The sequence below is a fragment of the Prionailurus viverrinus genome, chromosome C2, assembly GCF_022837055.1.
Source record: "Prionailurus viverrinus isolate Anna chromosome C2, UM_Priviv_1.0, whole genome shotgun sequence".
Lineage (NCBI taxonomy): Eukaryota > Metazoa > Chordata > Mammalia > Carnivora > Felidae > Prionailurus > Prionailurus viverrinus.
In genome coordinates, this window is record NC_062569.1 from 136,999,240 (window position 1) to 137,020,580 (window position 21,341).

Here is a 21,341-nt window from a genome sequence, read left to right on the forward strand (position 1 = left end):
AATGGTGCCGACCAGCATCTTCTCCTCTGGAGAAAGTCCTTCAAGGTCCCTGTGTCTCCAGCACATTCTTGAACATTAGCTAATGAATCTCCATTGTATATAGAAAGGTGCTTTCAAAATTGCATTTTTTGTAGATTCCTGACATGAGTAAGTCTGGGTAAGACTTTTTTTAAAAGCAAACTTTTCATTTTCCATAGCCTTTTGGATGTCCTTGATGTAAGCCCTTTTGCTTTGCAGAGTCAGCTGTTTTTGGGTGTTCATTTCTACAGTGTAGGTCCCAAGGTTTGAGGGTGCCTGATATAGGGTATAAAACCTTCACTTCTCAACGAGAAACTGTTATTTTAACAGTATTTTCTCCTAACTTGATAATCTATGTCATTTCTAGATCTTTTTAATTGATTGAATTTTCTCTTTGGTATACGCCATATTTTCCCAGTTATATACTATCCTGGTAATTTTTGATTGGGTGCAGATATTAAGGATTTTATGTTTTGGAAGTGGTGATTGTTTTTGTATTTTCTTACTTTGTTTTTAGATACAGAAATAGCTTGGGAAAAATTTGATGTTTTGAAGATTGCATTTAGGCTCTTTTAGTGCAACTACAACCTGGGATTAATATGCTTCTGTGCTTGAGGCAATATTCTTCTAAAAGGGGTGACTTAACGTCCTGCATTTTAGGAAATTTCTCTACTCTGGATGGTTGAGATGCAAATTATTCCTGGTTCTGGGATTGTTGTGCTTTATCTTTTCCAATGGTTATTTCCCTTTCTTTGGAAGGTCTTACTGGCATGCAATTACTGATAAGTATTCAGTTAAAAATTGGTTAGGAACACATTGCAGATCTCTCTACTATCTTTCTTGTGTAGCTCTTTTTTTCTTACATTCACTGATCCACAAATTCTAGCTACTTTAACCACTTCCTACTGAGAACTCTCCCTAGCTGTGTTTGGGTCTCCCTCTGTGAGCCACAGCCTGGAAACACTCTTCAAGTACCAGGATATGGTGGTCTTCTGAGGTCACTGTCTTGAGCTACTTGAAAACTATTATTTAATCTGTGTCTAGTGTTGTTTGCTGTTTACAATGAGAGGGTATATATGGTTCCCTGTTACTCCATTGTGGTTGAAAGTGGAATTATCCTCCTTTCTTTATCATTTCCACTAATTCCATAATTCCATGATTCATTCTCTCTCTCTTTCATCTCTCTGTCTCTCTCTCTCTTTAATCTACATCCAAGTTAGTTACCATAGAGTGCAACAATGATTTCAGGGGTAGATTCCTTAATGCCCCTTACCCATTTAGCCCATCCTCCCTCTCCTACAACCCCTCCAGTAACCCTCTGTTTGTTCTCCATATTTAAGAGTCTCTTATGTTTTGTCCCCATCACTGTTTTTATATTGATTTGCTTCCCTTCCTTTATGTTCATCTGTTTTGTATCTTAACGTCCTCATATGAGTGAGGTCATACGATATTTGTTTTTCTCTGACTAATTTCGCTTAGCATAATACCCTCTAGTTCCATCCATGCTGTTGAGATTGGCAAGATTTCATTCTTTTTGATTGCCAAGTAATAATCCATTATGTATATATATACATATATATATATATACATATACATATATATATATATATATATATACACACACACAATAATACATCTTCTTTATCCATTCATCCACCAATGGTGATGGACATTTGGGCTCTTTCTATACTTTGGCTTTTGTTGATAGTGCTGCTATAAGCATGGGGGTGCATGTGTCCCTTTGAAACAGCACACCTGTATCCCGTGGATAAATGCCTAGTAGTTCAATTGCTGGGTCATAGGGTAGTTCTATTTTTAGTTTCTTGAGGAACCTCCATACTGTTTTCCAGAGTGGCTGCACCAGCTTGCACTGCCACCAACAATGCAAAAGAGATCCTCTTTCTCCGCATCCTCGCTAACATCTGTTGTTGCTTGAGTTGTTAATGTTAGCCATTCTGACAGGTGTGAGGTTGTATCTCATCGTGGTTTTGATTTGTATTTCCCTGATGATGCGTGATGGTGAGCATTTTTTCATGTGTCGGTTGGGCATCTGCATGTCTTCCTTGGAGAAGTGTCTATTCCTGTTTTTTGCCCATTTCTTCACTGGATTATTTGTTTTTTGGATGTTGAGTTTGATAAGTTCTTTATAGATTTTGGATACTAACCCTTCATCTGATATGTAATTTGCAAATATCTTCTCCCATTCTGTCGGTTGCCTTTTAGTTTTGCTGATTGTTTCCTTCGCTGTACAGAAGCTTTTTATTTTGATAAGGTCCCAGTAGTTCATTTTTGCTTTTGTTTCCCTTACCGCTGGAGACGTGTTGAGTAAGAAGTTGCTGTAGCCAACATCAGAAAGGTTTTGCCTGCTTTCTCCTCAAGGATTTTGATGGCTTCCTGTCTTACATTGAGGTCTTTCATCCATTTTGAGTTTATTTTTGTGTATGGTGTAAGAAAGTGGTCCAGGTTCATTCTTCTGCATGTTGCTGTCCAGTTTTCCCATCACCACTTGCTGAAGAGACTGTCTTTATTCCATTGGATATTCTTTCCTGCTTTGTCAAAGATTAGTTGGCCATAAATTTGTGGGTCCATTTCTGGGTTCTCTATTCGGTTCCATTGATCTGAATGTCTGTTTTTGTGCCAGTACCATACTATCTTGATGATTACAGCTTTGTAGTATAGCTTGAAGTCTGGGATTGTGATGCCTCCTGCTTTGGTTTTCTTTTTCAAGATCGCTTTGGCTATTTGGGGTCTTCTCTGGTTCCATACAAATTTTAGGATTGTTTGTTCTAGCACTGTGAAGAATGCTGGTATTATTTTGACAGGTATTGCATTGAATATGTGGATTGTTTTGGGTAGTATTGACATTTTAACAATATTTGTTCTTCCTATCCAGAAGCATGGAATCTTTTTTCCTTTTCTGTGTGTATCTTCTTAAATTTCTTTCATAAGCTTTTTATAGTTTCAGTGTATAGATTTTTCACCTCTTTGGTTAGATTTATTCCTAGGTATTTTATGGGTTTTGGTGCAACTGTAAATGGGATCGATCCCTTGATTTCTCTTTCTGTTGCTTCATTGTTGGTGTATAGGAATGCAACCAATTTCTGTGCATTGATTTATATCCTGCAGTTTTGCTGAATTCATGGATCAGTTTTAGTGTTTTTTTGATGGAATCTTTTGGTTTTTCCATATACTATATCATGTTATCTGCCAAGAGTGAAAGTTTGACCTCCTCCTGGCCAATTTGGATGCTTTTTATTTCTTTGCATTGTCTGATTGGTGAGGCTAAGACTTCCAATACTACTTTGAATAACAGTGATGAGAGTGGATATCCCTGTCTTGTTCCTAACTTTAGGGGGAAAACTCTTAGTTTTTCCCTATTGAGGATGATATTAGCATTGGGTCTTTCATATATGGCTCTTATGATCTTGAGGTATGATCCTTCTATCCCTACTTTCTTGAGGGTTTTTATCAAGAAAGGATGCTGATGGTATTACTATCAATGAGTTTATGTTTGTGCTTAATTGATTTGTATATATGGGAGCTTTCACATTGGGAGCATAAATGTTTACAATTATTAGGTCTTCTTGGTGGATAGAGCCCTTAATTATGATATAATGCCCTCTTCATCTCTTGTTACAGTCTTTTTTTAATGTCTGTAAGTATGGCTACTCCGGCTTTCTTTTGTTGACCATTAGCATGATAGATGGTGCTCACCCCTTACTTTCAATCTGAAGGTGTCTTTAGGTCTAAAGTGGGTCTCTTGTGAACAGCACAGAGATGGATTTTGTTTTCTTAACCATTCTGTTACCTTATGTCTTTTGATTTAAACATTTAGTCCATTGACGTTTAGAGTGAGTACTGAAAGATATGAATTTATTGCCATTATGTTTCTTGTAGAGTTGGAGTTTCTGGTGGATTCCGTGATTCTCATACCTATTTTCTTGTGCCTAGAAAAGCATTACTTAGAGAAGTGGTTTGAGTTTCAAGTATGAGCTTATATAATTCCACCAGAATTCTTTGAAAGTCTTTTGCACACATGGCATTCTCCAGAAGTGGATTGTGAATAATAACAAGTATATTCTATATCACAAGTTTGTTAAGAGAGAGGAATTTAGAAACTATTACTTTGGTTAGTTCCCTTGCTGATATTTTTAAATTAAGTTCTTGAAGGGAACATAGTCTTTATATACTTATTTCCTCTAAATCTCTTCTAGATCTACCCATCCACTGCAAAGCCCAAATCATAATTTTTCCCCATGAAAATTAGAAGTATTTCACTCATCTTTTGCCTTTTCTCCTACTACAGTAGATCCCTCTTTCCCCTACTTAACATACAAGAAGTTATGAATAAATTAATTAATGATATCTACCTTATCCTCTGTTACTGCCAGTCATATTATCAATTCTTCATGATAGGTAGCCATGTCTCACTCATTTGCCGTACTTCAAACATTTATCACAATATTTCACATGAGGTAGAGAAACAACCCTCTTTATGAGACAGAGCACTAGAATTTAGTTATTATGCTTCTTATATTACTGTGTGAACCTAGTTGTCTTCATCTGTGAATTAAGGGGTGTGAAAATTATACTTAAAATTTTTGTTTTCTAATCTGTGAATGATGGTGGGAGTGAAAATAGACATCTATGAGCTAATTGTGAGCTTTTAATCAGGTAGAATTTATAGGGAAAGTGTATTATAAACCACAGATTGCTTAAATTTCTATGTATTATTATTATTCTTACTGTTGTTTTGTTATACAAATTAGTAATTTCTACTTGGCTAGTGTAAGAAATATATTATATCACTAATTACTATGAAGGCTATATATATTACATTCTGGACAAAAATGCTGGAATATCATATTTCATTGTTGTTAGTTTTAGATTCATAAAATATAAAAATATATAAAAATACAGCAACATATATATCTATATATAGAGAGAGAGATATCTATGTATCTATCTATCTATCTATCTATCTATATATATAGATATACATTTGCTTTTGGTATTTTACAAACCCTACTTTTGGACCCCACTCTTACGATATTTTTGCACATTTCATGATATCTTTAGAGATGTCAGTAGAAACTGGAAAAACAGATGCTAATGAGTCATAGAAAGATAAGTATTGTATTAGGATACGCACCATACCTAGCTTTCGGGTAAGTGAAACCAGAATTCACTGGAATGATCATTTAGTGTGTTGAAGAAATGTTCTCTCATTCTAGGAATTTTTTTAAATATTTTTTTCAGATATTTGTTTTTAATTTAAACTTGTGTAGACAAATAGATACCCCATCCTCTAAGGACAGATCCTAAACATTTTATATCCATGGGCCTTGCAATCAATTCAATCATTCAAAATACCATTATACAAAAAAAATATAGAAGGAAAACTAAAGAGAACAAAGGAGGAGGAAGAGTAAATAAGGAGAATAAACTTGAATGGAAGGGAATATACATTACAAGAAGGTTCCACACATATTAAGGGGAACTGTGGAAATTGCTTAAGATTTAAATATATTTAAAATATTTTTTACTGTAAGTATTACAGGCAAAAATTGAAAAACATTGTTTTAACAGACAACACAAACTGGAATTGGAAGAGAGTGAAGACTATTTCAGTTCAGAAAGAACTTGGAAAATATTGAAAATTATTGATGTCTAAGAGGGAAGATATCTAAGAAAAGTGATTTCTTCTCATTAATGAATTAAGTCATCATATTCAGCATAATTTCTCTCACTGCACTTGCAAATAATTGTTTCATCTTGCCCCTTTATTGGTAATACTTATTTGCAATATAAATTGGTAATGTATTTAAATTGCATTTACTTTGAAACTTCTTTAAGGGATATTTCCATAGAAACTATCTTAAATGTGTCCTAGGGACCTAGTAAATGTGTGTTGACTCACCAACATAAAAAGTGTATATAGAATTAAGATCAGCAACACAAAATTTTTTTGCTAATAAGGTAAAAATTGAACGAATGTGCTTTTTTGCCAAAAAAGTGTTATGATTTCAACATAGCTCAAAAGTCACTCTTGTCTCTAAATCCAAAGCAGTTTTCAAGTATAATTTTAATGCCTAGTAATTGAGTTTTCACTGAGCTACTAAAAGTACACTGTGATTGGAATATAGCCTTGTCTATCAATAGCCATGAAATGATTGACAATGAGTGATCAAAAAATTGAGTACAATCTCCTTCTGAGTTATGACGTCAGATTTATGAAGATCAACCTCTGTTTTCTTCTTTAGGAATGGCAAGTTCATTGAAGAAAATGAAAAATACATATTAAAAGGAAGCAATACAGAACTCACTGTCAGGAACATAATTAATAGTGATGGCGGTCCTTATATCTGCAGGGCCACAAATAAAGCAGGAGAAGATGAAAAACAGGCATTCCTCCAGGTCTTTGGTAAGTATTATAGCATAGTGGTTAAAATTATGATGTCTAGAGGGAGGTCTGAGTCAAATTGTACTCTGTTACTTATATGTCACTAACTTTCCAAAATTAAATCTCATTTCTCATCTGAAATATATTTTAGCATTGCAGCTACCAGATAGAATTATTTTGAGAATTACATGAAACGATACATGTATATTCTTGTAAAATATTGGCTGACTCATAACAGAAGATGGAAGAAAATTTATTTAAATTACACATATTGGGATCCGTTACAATTTATATATAATATGGGTTGGTCTTCATAAATCTTTAAGTGACACATATTGGGATTAGTTGTACTTTGAATATACTTCAAAACAATACCTCTATAAAGCTATAATTAGGAAATGTCTATGTGTAACCATTAGTAAATACTCCTTTTTTTCATTTTTTTAAAAGGAAATATGAATATCTTCCATATTTACTAAGAGCCATATTGCCTTCATTGGGGAATTTACAAAAAGTAGATAACTAGTAAGGGTTTTAAAATTATTATGATTGATTTAGCTTCCATTTATGTTTGTAAGAAGAAAAGGAATTTTTCTAGTGTATTTAGAATATATCATTGTCTTTAACAACCGTAATACTAAAAATTAAATGCACTAATAATAATTAATGTGTTTTCTCCATTTTTCAAAACACTTATCAAAATGATTTCACAATGAAGGGCAGGGAAAAGAAAGAAGGAAGATTCTTTAAGAGTAAGAAGGACAATGGTTCATGCAGAGGAAAAAGTAAACAAACTTAAAACTGTTAGAAATTATAGGAAGCCCTTATCTTGTTATAGCACTATTCCTCACTTAACAAGGTTGTTCTCTTTAAAACCTACATTAAATAAATGACTCAGTATAAAAATAAATTAATTAATTACAAATGATAGTTTCTGAGATAATCCCAAAAGGTAGATATTCTCAATTTGCATCAAAGAGCTCTTATGAAATATTAGGGTTTTTTTTATTAGGGTGGCAGTGAATGAGAACAGAGATAAATAATAGAATGTTTCTAATACTTTCATCTTTTCAAATAGAAAATACTGCATGGTATTCTACATTGCTGTTGTAATCACTTTTGTATAGTAACACTGAACAAATTTGTATTATGTTTGACACAAAATCAAATATATATGTAGTAGAAATCTACCTAAATCCATTAAAGTCAAGGGAGTAAACACTGAGTTAGTAAAAAGTATATATGCCATATTTCCTGTAATAGGAACCTAATTTTCTAAGATTAAAACAACTTATTTATATTACATGATTAATTCCATTTAAAGATTAAATAAACTGTTACTTTTTATGAAATAACAAGTGCTAGCTTTTATCCCTTTGTGGTGTACCAAAATATAAGTACAGATAATACAGTTTTACAATCATAAAGCTCTGTGGTGTCATGTAAATTTGTGGCTAGACATAGTTTTTAATATAAAAATAATTTAAATTAGGAGACATTTTTCTCATTTTTGAAGTCATAATTATAAAGTAATTATTAGCCAAAATACCTAAAATATTGTTAAAATAAACTAAGGTAAAATAAATCAATTGGAATATCAAAAAATAACATGTATATATACTTACTTCATAAATATTTTAAATATTATGCATAATTATACTTCATACATATTCAAGATATAGTCATCATTTTCCTTCTTTGGTGAAATCATTTTTAGAGCATAAGAGATAATCACTAAATAAGCTGATGTCACACACAAACACACACACACACACACACACACACACAGAAACATAGATACTCTGAGACTTTTAAACTGGAAATTTTAATTTTATTGCATTAAGAGAGGGAAAAAAATAATTAAGTGTCTTTTAAATTGCAGAATTTTGAAAGGAATCATAATTTGTATGCTGGTTTCTAAGCCACTTCAAATTATTTTTCTGATAATCGATGAGAATTATTTTTAAAGTTTTTTCTTCTGTGCCCTCAACTGTCTCTTGGCACTCCTTTGAAGCAAAGCAAGCTGCAGGAACTGCCACAAAGTTGATAATTTTGTACTGGGCTCATGTGGACTCAAATGCCTGCCATGGCTTTTAAGTCTGAGTGGTAATATTTTCCTCCCATACAGATTGAGTAATGTATATATTCTTTACAGTACAGCCTCACATAATACAGCTTAAAAATGAGACTACACATGAGAACGGTGAAGTCACGCTTACATGTGAAGCAGAAGGGGAGCCTATTCCAGAAATCACTTGGAAAAGAGCCGTAGATGGCATCACGTTTTCTGAAGGCGATAAGGTAACAGGAGCTCAATATCTAGTGATTTTCAGTACCTTTGTGTTTTCAGAGTTTTTGCCTATTATTAAATCTCACCGTGGACTCCAGCTTCTCGAGTAACTTGTAGGAATACAAGAAATAGTTTAATTTTTAAAAGGGTAACTCCACCACAGGCAGCCTAAAAATAAGGTCAGGGGAGAAAAGAGTGAAAGTATAATATTTAAAGATGTTTTTCATTAAGCCACAAAATATTAGGTTATTGATATTCTTAAGTTTGCTTTCATGGACTTTTGGCATACTTCGAATCTGTAAATTTTCTTATTGCAATTTTAACATCCCCCCTCCTGTATCCAGTGTTGTGAAAATGGAAGTCATTTACATTCTCCAGATGCTGGTTGTTATTAACTCTTTACTCTGTAGAATTGTCTTCGTGTAGCAGAAGATTAGGTTGCTGCTTTCATATAATTTAGAATCTAAGAAAGAGAAGTAACTGCAACAGCATTCTGGCAGTTGTCATTCCCATGTAAATTGGTGACCTGTCAATAGAATGCATTCAAAATACTAAGAAATGAATTAGTAGGTTTTCATTATTGCTAGTTTTCATAGTTACTGATATAAAACTCCAAAGTATAGAAGAAAGTGAAACAGAAAGAAAAGAGAGTGAATTAATGATACGATGGAACTGTCATTTGACACGTATGAAGGAGGGTAGGATTAAGCTTAGGTTTCTTTTCTCAATATTGAAGAGAAACTCCTTTAAACCCTTCATTAATTTAAATCAAGGTCTGCAAAACATAGTCATTTCTGAAATAAAAGTGCATTTGACTTACCAACAGTGATAGCAGAAAAATTTGAAACCACCTTATTTGAAATATACTTTCTGTCCCTCTAACACGTTATGTAATTTTTTAACATGCTGACTCCATAAATTGACAAAATAGCCATTTACCTGTTTATTTGCTATTTATTCTTTGCAAGAATTGTATTCATATATATGATATATATATGTATGTATCATATATAATATTATACATATGATATATCACACTTATTTACCTCATTTTCTCCTCATAATGGCATTTTTTTTAAAGTTTATTTATTTTGAGAGAGAGAGAGTGCACAAGCAGGGAAGAAGCAGAGACAGAGAGGGAGAGAGAATCCCAAGCAGGTCCTGCACTGTCAGCGTGGAGCAGGGCTCCGACCACGAACCCGTGAGATCATGACCTGAGCTGAAACCAAGAGTCTGACACCTAACCAACTGAGCTACCCAGGCACCCTAAATGATGGCATTTTTTAAGACCTTGTATCACTTTTGGTAATAGTTATGCTGTTTTTATTTACTTATTTTATATATACAAATTGAAAATCAAATTTATAAAATATCTTTTGGCAATCCAGAGAAATGATATAGAGTTTGCTTTCAATTTTTATTAACAGGAAATCATAGATATTATTATGGGACAGTTGCAAAATCTGAAAGGACTTATATTTTAGATATATAAAACTGTAGGTGATTGTTTTTATGTCAGTTAAGTATATTTCTTGAGACAAGATCACTCTCAAAATAATGATTTTCATATCTATAAAGCCTTATTAAATATACCTTCATATTCCTAACTCATGTTTTCATTATTTTCCTGACCACTCTAAAATTCCTAAGAGTTCTCATCTTAAAGGTAGTATTTACTCTTCATTTAATAGATGTTTCTTTATGTGTGTACCAAAAATGAAAGATACATTATATTCAGTTATTTTATTAATGAAAAGTTAGAAAATAACCAGAAGGTTGTGATATTTTATTTTATAGTCTAAACCCCAGGCCACCCAAAACTATATACAGAAATTTCTTCTCTAGTAGTTATGAAAAATAATCAACTAGTTTTGTTTGAAAAGAACTTTCCTCATGGGAAAGATTTATTAAGGATTTGGAAAGTCTGGGACTGGTATGTTAGCAGACATCCCTTCCCATGGAATAAATGTTAGGAGTCCATGAGAAGTGTTCACTGCCTAGCAAACATTGTGTTAATGCATCTTAATAAACACTGTATATATATTGTCTCAGTTTGTGTTCTGGTATCCTTATTACATAATAAATGACGCCAGAACATAGTGGCACAAAGCAACCATTTTCTTTTGCTCGTGATTTTGTGGATCAAGAATTTGGGGAGACTCAGCTAAGTGGATATCATGAGGCATTTCGAATATGCTCACATGTAGATGTTTTCTGTAGCTATAGTTTTGCAGAATGATTGAACTATACATATTAACATACCATAAAATATCCTTGCAAATATGGTGTCCTTCAGAAATTACAACAAAAAATATGGTGCTTAAACACAGAGCTCTCTTAAACTCATGACTATCTCTTCTAATTCACTTTAATGCATTTTGTCTACATTTAAAATAATATATATAATTTTGGAAACTTTAGGAAATTTCAAAAGCATGTGTAATATGTAAGAAAAATAGTGTCCACTTGCTTTAAAAATATTTTCTTAATATTCATTGCTACTTCAAAATAATATTTTGTTCTTCATTTTTTTTAAATTTTTTTAACGTTTATTTATTTTTGAGACAGAGAGAGACAGAGCATGAACAGGGGAGGGTCAGAGAGAGAGGGAGACCCAGAATCAGAAGCAGGCTCCAGGCTCTAAGCTGTCAGCACAGAGCCTGACGCGGGGCTTGAACTCACGGACCGTGAGATCATGACCTGAGCCGAGGTCGGCCACTTAACTGACTGAGCCACCCAGGCGCCCCTTGTTCTTCATTTTTAAAGAAATTTCAGTTTTCACTAACTTTTAGTTATCCATTTATTGGAGATTTCTAAGCACTTTATTTTCATGCAACTAAAATATTATTTATAATTTTCCATAAAATATTGATTTACCAAGGTTATCCAGAAACCATCAAACTGACAGCTTGTTATTAACAGATTATCTTGTAGTCATCTTAAGATATATTTGTTTATAAAAATCATAAATCCCTAGCTTCTTCATTTAATAGATGCTATATACATAATTTTAATAGTATATAAGTATATACAATAAAGTTTAAGACAAACCCAAAGCTATTGTTGTGGAATATAAAATAGCCATGGATTAAAAGTTGTAAATTGTTTTGCAATTTACAAACTATGCAATCTAATTTTTTGTGTTAAAATCTTTATTTTTATTTATTTTTTTAAGTTTGTTTGAGACAGAGAGGGAGAGAGAAAGCAGAGGGTAGAGAGAGAGGAAGAGAGAGAATTCCAAACAAGTTCCACACCATCAGCGATGAGCCCAGCACGGGGCTCGATCTCACAAACCATGAGATCATGACATGAGCCAAAGTCAAGAGTCAGATGCTTAACTGACTGAGCCACCTAGGCACCCCTAAAATCTTTATTTTTAAAATAAAACCATGCTTCTTTCACAGAGTTGACCTGGGGATTATGTAAGATTATATTTGTCTTCAGCGTGTTGACATAGTCCCTGGCATTAAAATAAATACTTACCATTTATTTTAAAAGTTTCTTTAGATCATTCCTTATTATCATCCTTATTAATCAATACATGTTAATATGTGTAAGATTATAAATATTGATGAATTTGTATGGGAAGTCATGCAAAATGTCACACATCAAAGTTTAATCCTAATCTCGTCACTTTGATGTGTCATTCACTATATTACCTCTTATATCTAACCTCAGGTTTTGCATGTCTAAATCAGGATAATAAGACATACCTGGAAAAATATTTCTGAACATAAAATGAGAGTTCACATAACAACATCCTAGATACAAATCAAACATCTTAAAAGTTTTTTTTTTTTATCTTGTCTTGGAGGTATCCAGTCGTTAGATATTTTATGCATGAGAAAATGATCATGTTAATTCCCTATTAATGACTGCTGTCACAGATCAAAAATTGTGTGAACATTGTCATATGTGCTGCATTGAATAACACGAGAACAGAATGGTGTCATAGTTGTTATAGTTTGTGCTTCTCTGCCATAGAAATATGTAGAAATTTACTATAGGGCCCTTGGGTAATTCAGTCCATTGAGTATCTGACTCTTGATTTTGTCTCAGGTTATTATCCCAGGGTTGTGGGATTGAGCCCCACATTGGGCTCCAAGGTCAGCATGGAGCCTGCTTAAGATTTTCTCTCTCCTTTCCTTTTGCCCCTCTCCCCTACTCACATTCTCTGACACTAAATATAAAAGTAAATAAAAAATAATAAAATAAAATCATCTCTAGCACTATTAATTTAATGGCTCAGATACGAACTTGTCTTACCACGCTAAATTCCAGGTCTGGTAACTATATATCACATTCTGCTTGGAAGCTGAAAATGTCCAGAACCTGCATCTGAGTTTCATCTTAATCATTGTATGATTGGTGTCAATCTCTGTCTCTACAGGGAAGTACAGATGAGAGCTCCAACTTCCTATTTGGGATGAGGATAGATTCTTATGCTAAAGAAAGGCTGGTCTTTCTTCTTGGGAGACACAAAATCAGGACCAGAAATATCGTAGATTTCTTTGCACTCTTTCAGATCTGTCTTCTCCCCCACCCCTCAAGTTTCTTCTCTAGGAAGTGATTCATTATTTGCCTTCTTTTGGGCTCAGGTATAACTCCCACATTCTATAGCAATAAATATTGATTCTAAATAGACTCACATTGTATGAAAAACTGAACAGGTCATTAAATAGGAAGAAAAAATGCTACATGCCACAAAGCAAGATTACTTAACAGTGCTTTGTCCATAAATTTTTGAAATATGATTTCAGATTCATAGGATAAACCTGGTGTCTTTTCAACATTTTTAAAGAAAAATATTGTTACTTGTTATGTTAAGAGTAAATGGAAGTAAAAAGATCTACAGGGAGTGATTTTGACTTCTAGAATTCTTACAAAATAGTAAACTAACAGCATGCAATCCCATCTATATGAATAGAATGTTTTATGTAATAATTACAAAGTGCTTGTAATATTGTCTGGGAGATGTCATCTCACATGTGCCATTTATCCACTCCTAAGATACAGAATCTATAATTATTTTATTCCTGTTATACTTGTCCTACATAGTAAATTATAGGCCTTCCTCTACCAGAAATTAATCCCACCCTACACTGATAAGAAGTATTTGAAATGTATAGCAGTAAGTTATAACTGTCTTAAGCAGAATTTCTTGAATTTCAGTCCCTTGGCAGTGAGCTTTTCTCTTTACTGTATGCATGGTGCTGCCTGTTATACTGTTAAACACTTAGTTTTCTTTAAATTAGTTTTTCATTTATTCTAATCCTAACCAAAAATACCTGTGGAATCAAAAGCATGGTGACACATTACTTATATTTTTAAATATCATTAAAATAAATACCAAACGATAAAATAAAAATTGTTGGGGCACCTGGATAGCTCAGTCGGTTAAGCATCCAACTCTTGGTTTCTCCTCAGGTCATGATCTCGCAGTTTGTGACTTCCCGTCCCACTGTCAGTGCAGAGCCTGTTTGGGATTCTCTCTCTCTGTCTCTCTCTCTCTCTCTCTCTCTCTGTCTCTCTCTCTCTGTCTCTCTCTCTCTCTGCCCCTCCCACACTCTCAGAATAAATAAATAAACTTAAAAGATTTAAGGGACGCCTGGGTGGCTCAGTTGGTTGGGTGACCGACTTCGGTTCAGGTCATGATCTCACAGTTTGTGAGTTTGAGCCCCGCGTCGGGCTCTGTGCTGACAGCTCGGAGGCTGGAGCCTATTTCAGATTCTGTGTCTCCCCCTCTCTATACCCCTCCCCTTCTCATGCTCTGTGTCTCTCTGTCTCCCAATAATAAATAAACATTAAAAAAATTTAAAAAAATAAAATAAAATAAAATAAACTTAAAAGATTTAAATAAAATAAAAATTGTTTTTCCAAGTCATACCAAACTTAGTATGTGTACCTTCACTGGTACCACACTTTTAAATACTGCTTTTGTGTCAAACATACTTTGAATTAATATGATGCCAAGTTTACTTACGAAATTCTGAGGACTGGAACACATTCAAACATATTCTTACTGGACAGAACCCATTCTCCATCCTCTTATTGTTGGATCCAAGCACTTCCCTCCAGTAAATAAATATGTTTCATTATTAATTAATGGCTAAAGAGTTTACAGATCATAGTAACAGAAACTCATGTAGTTTCAGTCCTTAATTCCAAGTGGTCCTTTCAAAATGATGCAAATAAGCGCAATAAATAAAGCAGAGTGATTAACCTCAAAACAATTTCTTCCTATTTTTGCTAAAGTAAAATATGAAAGTCTAGTCTTATTCTGTGTCTAGATCAATTAAAATCTTTGTTATTAAAATAATAGGATTTTCTGTTTTTTTACATTCATTTTGAAAAATGTATCTTTCTGGGTCAAAGAAAGCAACCTAACTGACTTTAGGTCCATATTGCTTTTTGTTGCTTCCAAGAGAGGTATTTAAACTGAAACTTAAGATTAAAAAAAAACTAGGCATGAATAGTTTAACGTTTAGTTTTGTACTTACATACAAAAGTCATAGTTGTACCAAAATGGTCATTTCTATTTTAATAGTGTGGAAATGGTGAGCAATTTTCTCCATGAATTTAGGCACTCTGCTCTGGTTGATACTTAAAATTCTCCTGCAGACTAAAATACCAGGTCTGAGGGATTTCTGGTGATTATAAGGATAGGCAGTTCTTTCACACAACTCCTTGAACAAAAATAGAACGTTGTAAACGTTATAACAATTTAGATATCTCAGCATATATTTATTATTACATGACTTCATTATTATTGCATGCATTTATTATTATATTATTTTTTTATGCTGTGGGATATTATTCTTTATTGTGTATGTACAGCTGTGGACCTAAGGCCTTTTTCTGTTTTTAAAAAATGATTTATTTAAATCCCTTTTAATGAAGGCAGAAGGTAATGAAGTGACTGTTTCACAACCCATGACAAGCTCCGCTAAAAATTCTTAGATCTCTTTGATATAAAAATATGAAGATTACATTAACCTTTTCTGTGTTTCTTTTCTAACTCTAAAGCAAATATGACTTCTTGAAAAGATAAATTGCAGAAAATGTAAGCAGTAAAATAATCTTTAAAATGATAGGATTTCATATGACTAATGTTTTCTTTATCACGTACCCAAATTCATTTAACAACTATCAACAAACACTACTGTTTGCATGAGCTGTGTTTGTTTGCAAGAACTATGCTAGGCACAAAGAATGCAGCAGTGAAAAGATTTTCCTGCTTTATGGTACATACAATTTAGAAGGGGAGATGGAATCAAAGCATATTTAAAATCCACAGTCTTTTCCTTATGAATATGCAATTTTGAATTATGCAATTTTCACATCCAAAATATCAACTTTGAGTATGTAAGTGAACTTTTACAAGGCTACGAATACAGCTTTGGCATATTTTTCTGTCCTATCACAGACCCAGATGGACTTGTTCTTCTGAGTGGCCTCTGTATTCACGCATGTTGGAAAGTAGGTCTACTCTCATCAGAATGTTTCCACTTGCAGCACTTGGGTGGCTTAGACAGTTTAGCATCCGACTCTTGATTTTGGCTCAGGGAATGATCCCATGGTTTGTGAGTTCAAGCCTCACAACGAGCTCTGTGCTGACTGCATGGGGTCTGCTTAATATTCTCTCTCTCTCTCTCTCTCTCTCTCTCTCTGCCCCACACCCCTGCTCACACTCTCTCTGTCTCTCTCAAAACTAAATAAATAAACTTAAAAGAAAAAAAAAAGAATATCTCTACTTAATTTGCTCCAGGCTGGTAAAAATTGCTTAGACTCCAATTTAAAAAACAAAAACAAAAACAAAATCAAAATAATGGTATAATTGGCAGCACCTTGGTATTATAGGGAAAATTTTAACATTTGCAACTTCCTTTTTCTCTTTAAATAGAAAGTACCAAAATGATGGGGGTGCCTGGGTGGTTCAGTCAGTTGAGCATCTGACTTTGTCTCAGGTTGTGATCTCACAATTTGTGACTTCAAGCCCCACTGGGGCTCTCGGCTGTTGGCGCAGAGCCAGCTTTGTATTCTCTGTGCCCCAACTCTCTCTGCCCCTCCCCCAATGTGCGGGATCCCTCTCTCTCTCTCTCTCTCTCTCTCTCTCTCCCCTCTCATCTCTCAAAAATAAACTTCGGAAAAGAAAAAAAAATACCAAAATGAGATCAACAAATCCACAATTACTGATTTAAAAAAGAGAGACAATAGAGTTTCAAATACCTACACTTTATTAAAAACGCTCTAGTGAAATGAAAAACTAAAAGATGATGGCATATTTATAGCATCGTCTTTAAGTATGAAGGACAGTATATACATATCTTTTGTATATCTTTTAAGTAGCTGTACATCTGGGCACATTTTTTACAGCTGTATTTTTATTGCTTTTATGATGAATTTTACTTTTACTTTTTTATCAAACCTAGGAGATGCATTTCAGTATGCGGTTATGGGCAATTCTTAGTACCTGATTCAAAGACCAACAAAACAAAACAAAACAAAACAAAACAGAATCACAGGAACAGAGGCCAAAGTGAGAACTACAATGCAAAAAACAAACGGGCAAACAAAACCAATAAAATGTTTTAGTAAATAATTGAAAGAGCAGTAATGATATATGTGTTCAAATATTTTAAAGACCACCATTCATATAGTTGAACTAGCCACATTGCTTAATGTGGGTAATTGTATGACAAAAGAGTGGAAATTTTAGAAAAGGCATAGACTTTCCATGAATCAGAGAATACAGATAATGAAGTAATTAAATTTCAAATGAGAGAATGCCCATTCTCTTAAATTAATAATGGATTAGTGTTTTGTAGTGGTTATAACATTGATTCTTTTTTGCAGTTCCTAGATTTGCCATTTATCTGCTCTCTCATATGAGGTAAACTGCCATATTTCTCCGAGGTAAAGTCCCATTGTTTATACACTAAGTCCCCATTAAGCTCTAACATTTCCTTATTCTGTAAACCTCTTTATCAACTCAGTAGATAATCACACATTTTTAATATATAGTTTCATTCCGATGCTAAGCCCTTTTTAAATTATTTACTAATTTTCAGTTTATGATTTTCAAATACCTTGGTATAGTGAGGGAGTGTGTTTGCAATTTCCTTTTTCTATATAGCTTTTCCATACAATTCAATTATGAGAAAAGTTAAGATTACCTTGGTAATATCTTTACATTGGGGGAAAAAAGTCAATGTCTGATTGTAGAGAAGAATGTCGAAGAACATACTCCTGGCACCTGTAGATTTGAATGCCTGTCCCCCTCCCCGCCCTTTGGTAGAGATAATGGGCTGAAGGATTTTGTATTTGAATGACATTTTTAAGGTCCTTCTAATGCATTTTTTCGTACTAGTGCTCTGAGAGCAATATTATAGGTCCCTGCTGGGCAATTGGCAAAATGGATACCTCTATTCCCCATCTGATGTAGGTGGTAGAATATAATTAGGCAGGTTGAAAATCTTCCTGGATGCTTCTGAGCTTGCTGAGAGGAGGGTTTTCAATCATTTATAGCTTCCTGAAATTTCTTTTCCAGCCCACAGCTTGAATAACAATTATCAAAGAAGTCAAGTCATAAGTTCAACATATTCTTTTAAAAACTACTTTTGAGAAAACTCTGTGAAACATTTTAAAAATAAAATGCCTTTGTTCTTTTTAAAAATACTATTTATTAATGAACTATTATTTTTTAAATGTATTGTAAGAATTTCCACTTGAAAGAAACTGTCATCAAGTTTGTAAGGTGATAAAATGCTAGTTCATAATTTTACAATAATTGTTTGGGGGAAAATGCAATTTATATACCAAAAGTGATTTTGCTATGGCTTTGTAGCAGAATGTATTTTCTCATGCACGTACTTTATCCTACATCAAATTCAGTTGATACTTATTTCTTCATATGAAGCAATCTAGTACTATCCCTGAAAAAATATAAATATATTGCAATAAAGAAATATGGAGATGTCAGTGCACATTAATAGACTTAAAAATAAATTTTATGGTTTTTGTAAGTTGCTATTTAGTTAATTAATATTAATTAAATTCAAGAAAAAAAGATGAAGTAAATTTGAGTAAATGCATGACAACTATGCAGTCATTTTGGTACAATTTAAAATAATACTTATGAAAAAATAAATTTAAATTACTGTATAAAAGACACAGCCTACCTGTGAAAATATTTAAGCACACATGTAACAAACAACTTGCATAACTTGTTTATGATAGGGGTTGGGGGTGGGACAAAAATCTCTTAGATGTAAATCACCTTGGCTATAATGTTGCATTGTCATGATGGACGCCTTGGAGCAGCATCATTACTGTTGTTTTGAAATCCACAAAATGTTCTTCTCTAGCTTTCTAAATCTCTTATCTCAGCTTCCAGATTATTTTTAGATTCATATTTAATAGTGCATCTACTTATAAGAAAAATGTATCTGTCCTTTATCAAATATGTAGAAGCAATGTAACTCTAATATTTGTGGAATCCTACCATTTTTTCCCTAACCCAGACCACCCATCTTCCTCACTTCTCTTAATCCCCAGCCTAAATTTCATTGTCTATTAGTATAATTATGGCATTATATTCACTCCTCGATCTTTTTTGGCTTCGTGCAATATTTCTGGCAAAACACCACTCATGGTTTAATTAACCTCCATGTCTATTCCACACTGTGGTAGGACAGCTGAGCTTACCTGGAGGAAAAACCGGTCCTCATTCCTGAATGGTGTCTCTTTGAAGTTGTGGCCCACACCCAATGTTTGCACTTTGTGTCGTGTACCATTCATCCCATATTTTCCTGGTCCATTTTCTTGGCCAATTTTAGCTAACTACCTCATACATTTCCTCTATCCTCAAATTGGCAAATTTCCTCTATCCCCAAAAGCTTTGCTGATGACCTGCTTCGTGTTTTACTAAGAAATTAAACAAAGAAAACTTTAACATATGCTTACTGCTACATCTACACTCATACATAACCGGACCTGTATGTTACCATGAGTGAAATATCTGAGTTTTTACATGGATCCTAGTACCCTCTCTAACATATGATGGATTCAGGTCTCTATTCTGACCAGTATTTTTCCTCAGTCAGTACCTTATTTATCATTCCCATCAACATTCAAAAATAGTCTATTATTTTTCTTTTATTTTTAAGTATGTTATACATAACATAATTTATCTATAACATACATTTTATATGTTTATGTGTAACATACACAATTCTTACTACACATACTCTTCATACATGGGAGTATATTTATGTGTGGGTAAATAGCATATAGACAAGCAGATGATAGAAAGATAGAAAGATAGATAGATAGATAGATAGATAGATAGACAGATAGATAGATAATCCCATATAGCCTCCACAGGCCATCTGATTTTCTATCCTCTGTTCATAGCAAAATCCTTTAAAAATGTTGTTTAACATTGATCTAATTTTCTTCCTCCAATTATCTCCTGAATAAAAACTTGGGTCATATCACTCCACTGAAGCTCTCTGAAAAGTTTACCAGTAACCTTCATCTTCTTAAATTTAATGGCAAATTATCAGTCCTCATTTTTTTTTTCTGCCTAGTAGCAGTAATGAACTGGTTATAAATTATCTCTTTTGCTTAAGGCATGTTCTTTGGCTTGCAGTATGCTCCTGGTTTTTCTTTTGTCACACTTCTCACTCCTTTCAATACCCTTTGATCAGTTTTTGTCTTCTAATTGACCTCTAAGTGATCAAGGGCCCCAGTTTGGGGTCCCGTCTTGAATTCCTTTTTCTATGCTTATTCCTTGGACTTTATTCAACTACTCTCATGGCTTTGATTACCACTTGGATCCAGTAAACTCTAAATTTCAACCAATGGACTTCTTCACTGCCAGACAGCTCCCTTTGGATATTAAATAAATAGCTTAAAGTGAAAATACCCAGTGCAATTTTGTACATGAACTTCACATTTGCTTCTTCCTTAGTCATCCCAACCTCATTAACTGGTGACTCTTTCCTTCCAGTTATATAGACTGAATGTATTGGAATCATCTGTGATTCCTGTCTATTCATATACCCATATTCATTTTCTTGTTGCAAATCCTGTTAGCCAAATTTTAAATATATCCTAAACTTGATTATTTCTTAACACCTACCTATTACTGCTCCGGTCCAAGCCATCATAACTGCTTGCCTGGATTGTTGCAATAACTTTTTAAGAGGTCTCAATGCATCCATCCTTGCCCCCCATTAGTCTCAATAGAAGAGCGAGATTGCCCCATTTGAAACAAGCAAGATAGGAGCATCTGGGTGGCTCTGTCGGTTAAGCCTTTGACTTCGGCTTAGGTCATGATCTCACGGTTCATGGGTTTGAACCCCGTGTTGGATTCAGTGCTGACAGCTAAGAGCCTGGAGCCTGTTTCTGATTCTGTGTGTCTCTCTCTGTGCCCCTCCCCCTCTCATGCTCTGTCTCTCTGTGTCTCTCAAAAATAAATAAACATTAAAAAACAGATTTGAAATAAGCAAGATAATATCACTCTTTTGTTCAGAGGCCTCCAATGGTTTTTCATATCATTTGAAAATCTTTCTATTACCTCCATGACTCTATATGGTGAGCCACTCTTCCAGTCTCTGTTATCTC

At 33.7% G+C, this 21,341-nt stretch overlaps 1 protein-coding gene across 1 annotated transcript in view; it reads left to right on the plus strand.

The window, feature by feature from the left end:
* Positions 1-21,341, plus strand: part of NCAM2 (neural cell adhesion molecule 2) — a 224,210-nt gene that overhangs the window by 51,473 nt on the left and 151,396 nt on the right. The window contains exons 7-8 of the mRNA XM_047874049.1: positions 6,282-6,442; positions 8,577-8,722. Of these exons, the coding sequence (XP_047730005.1) occupies positions 6,282-6,442; positions 8,577-8,722 (307 nt within the window). The remainder of the gene's footprint in view (positions 1-6,281; positions 6,443-8,576; positions 8,723-21,341) is intronic.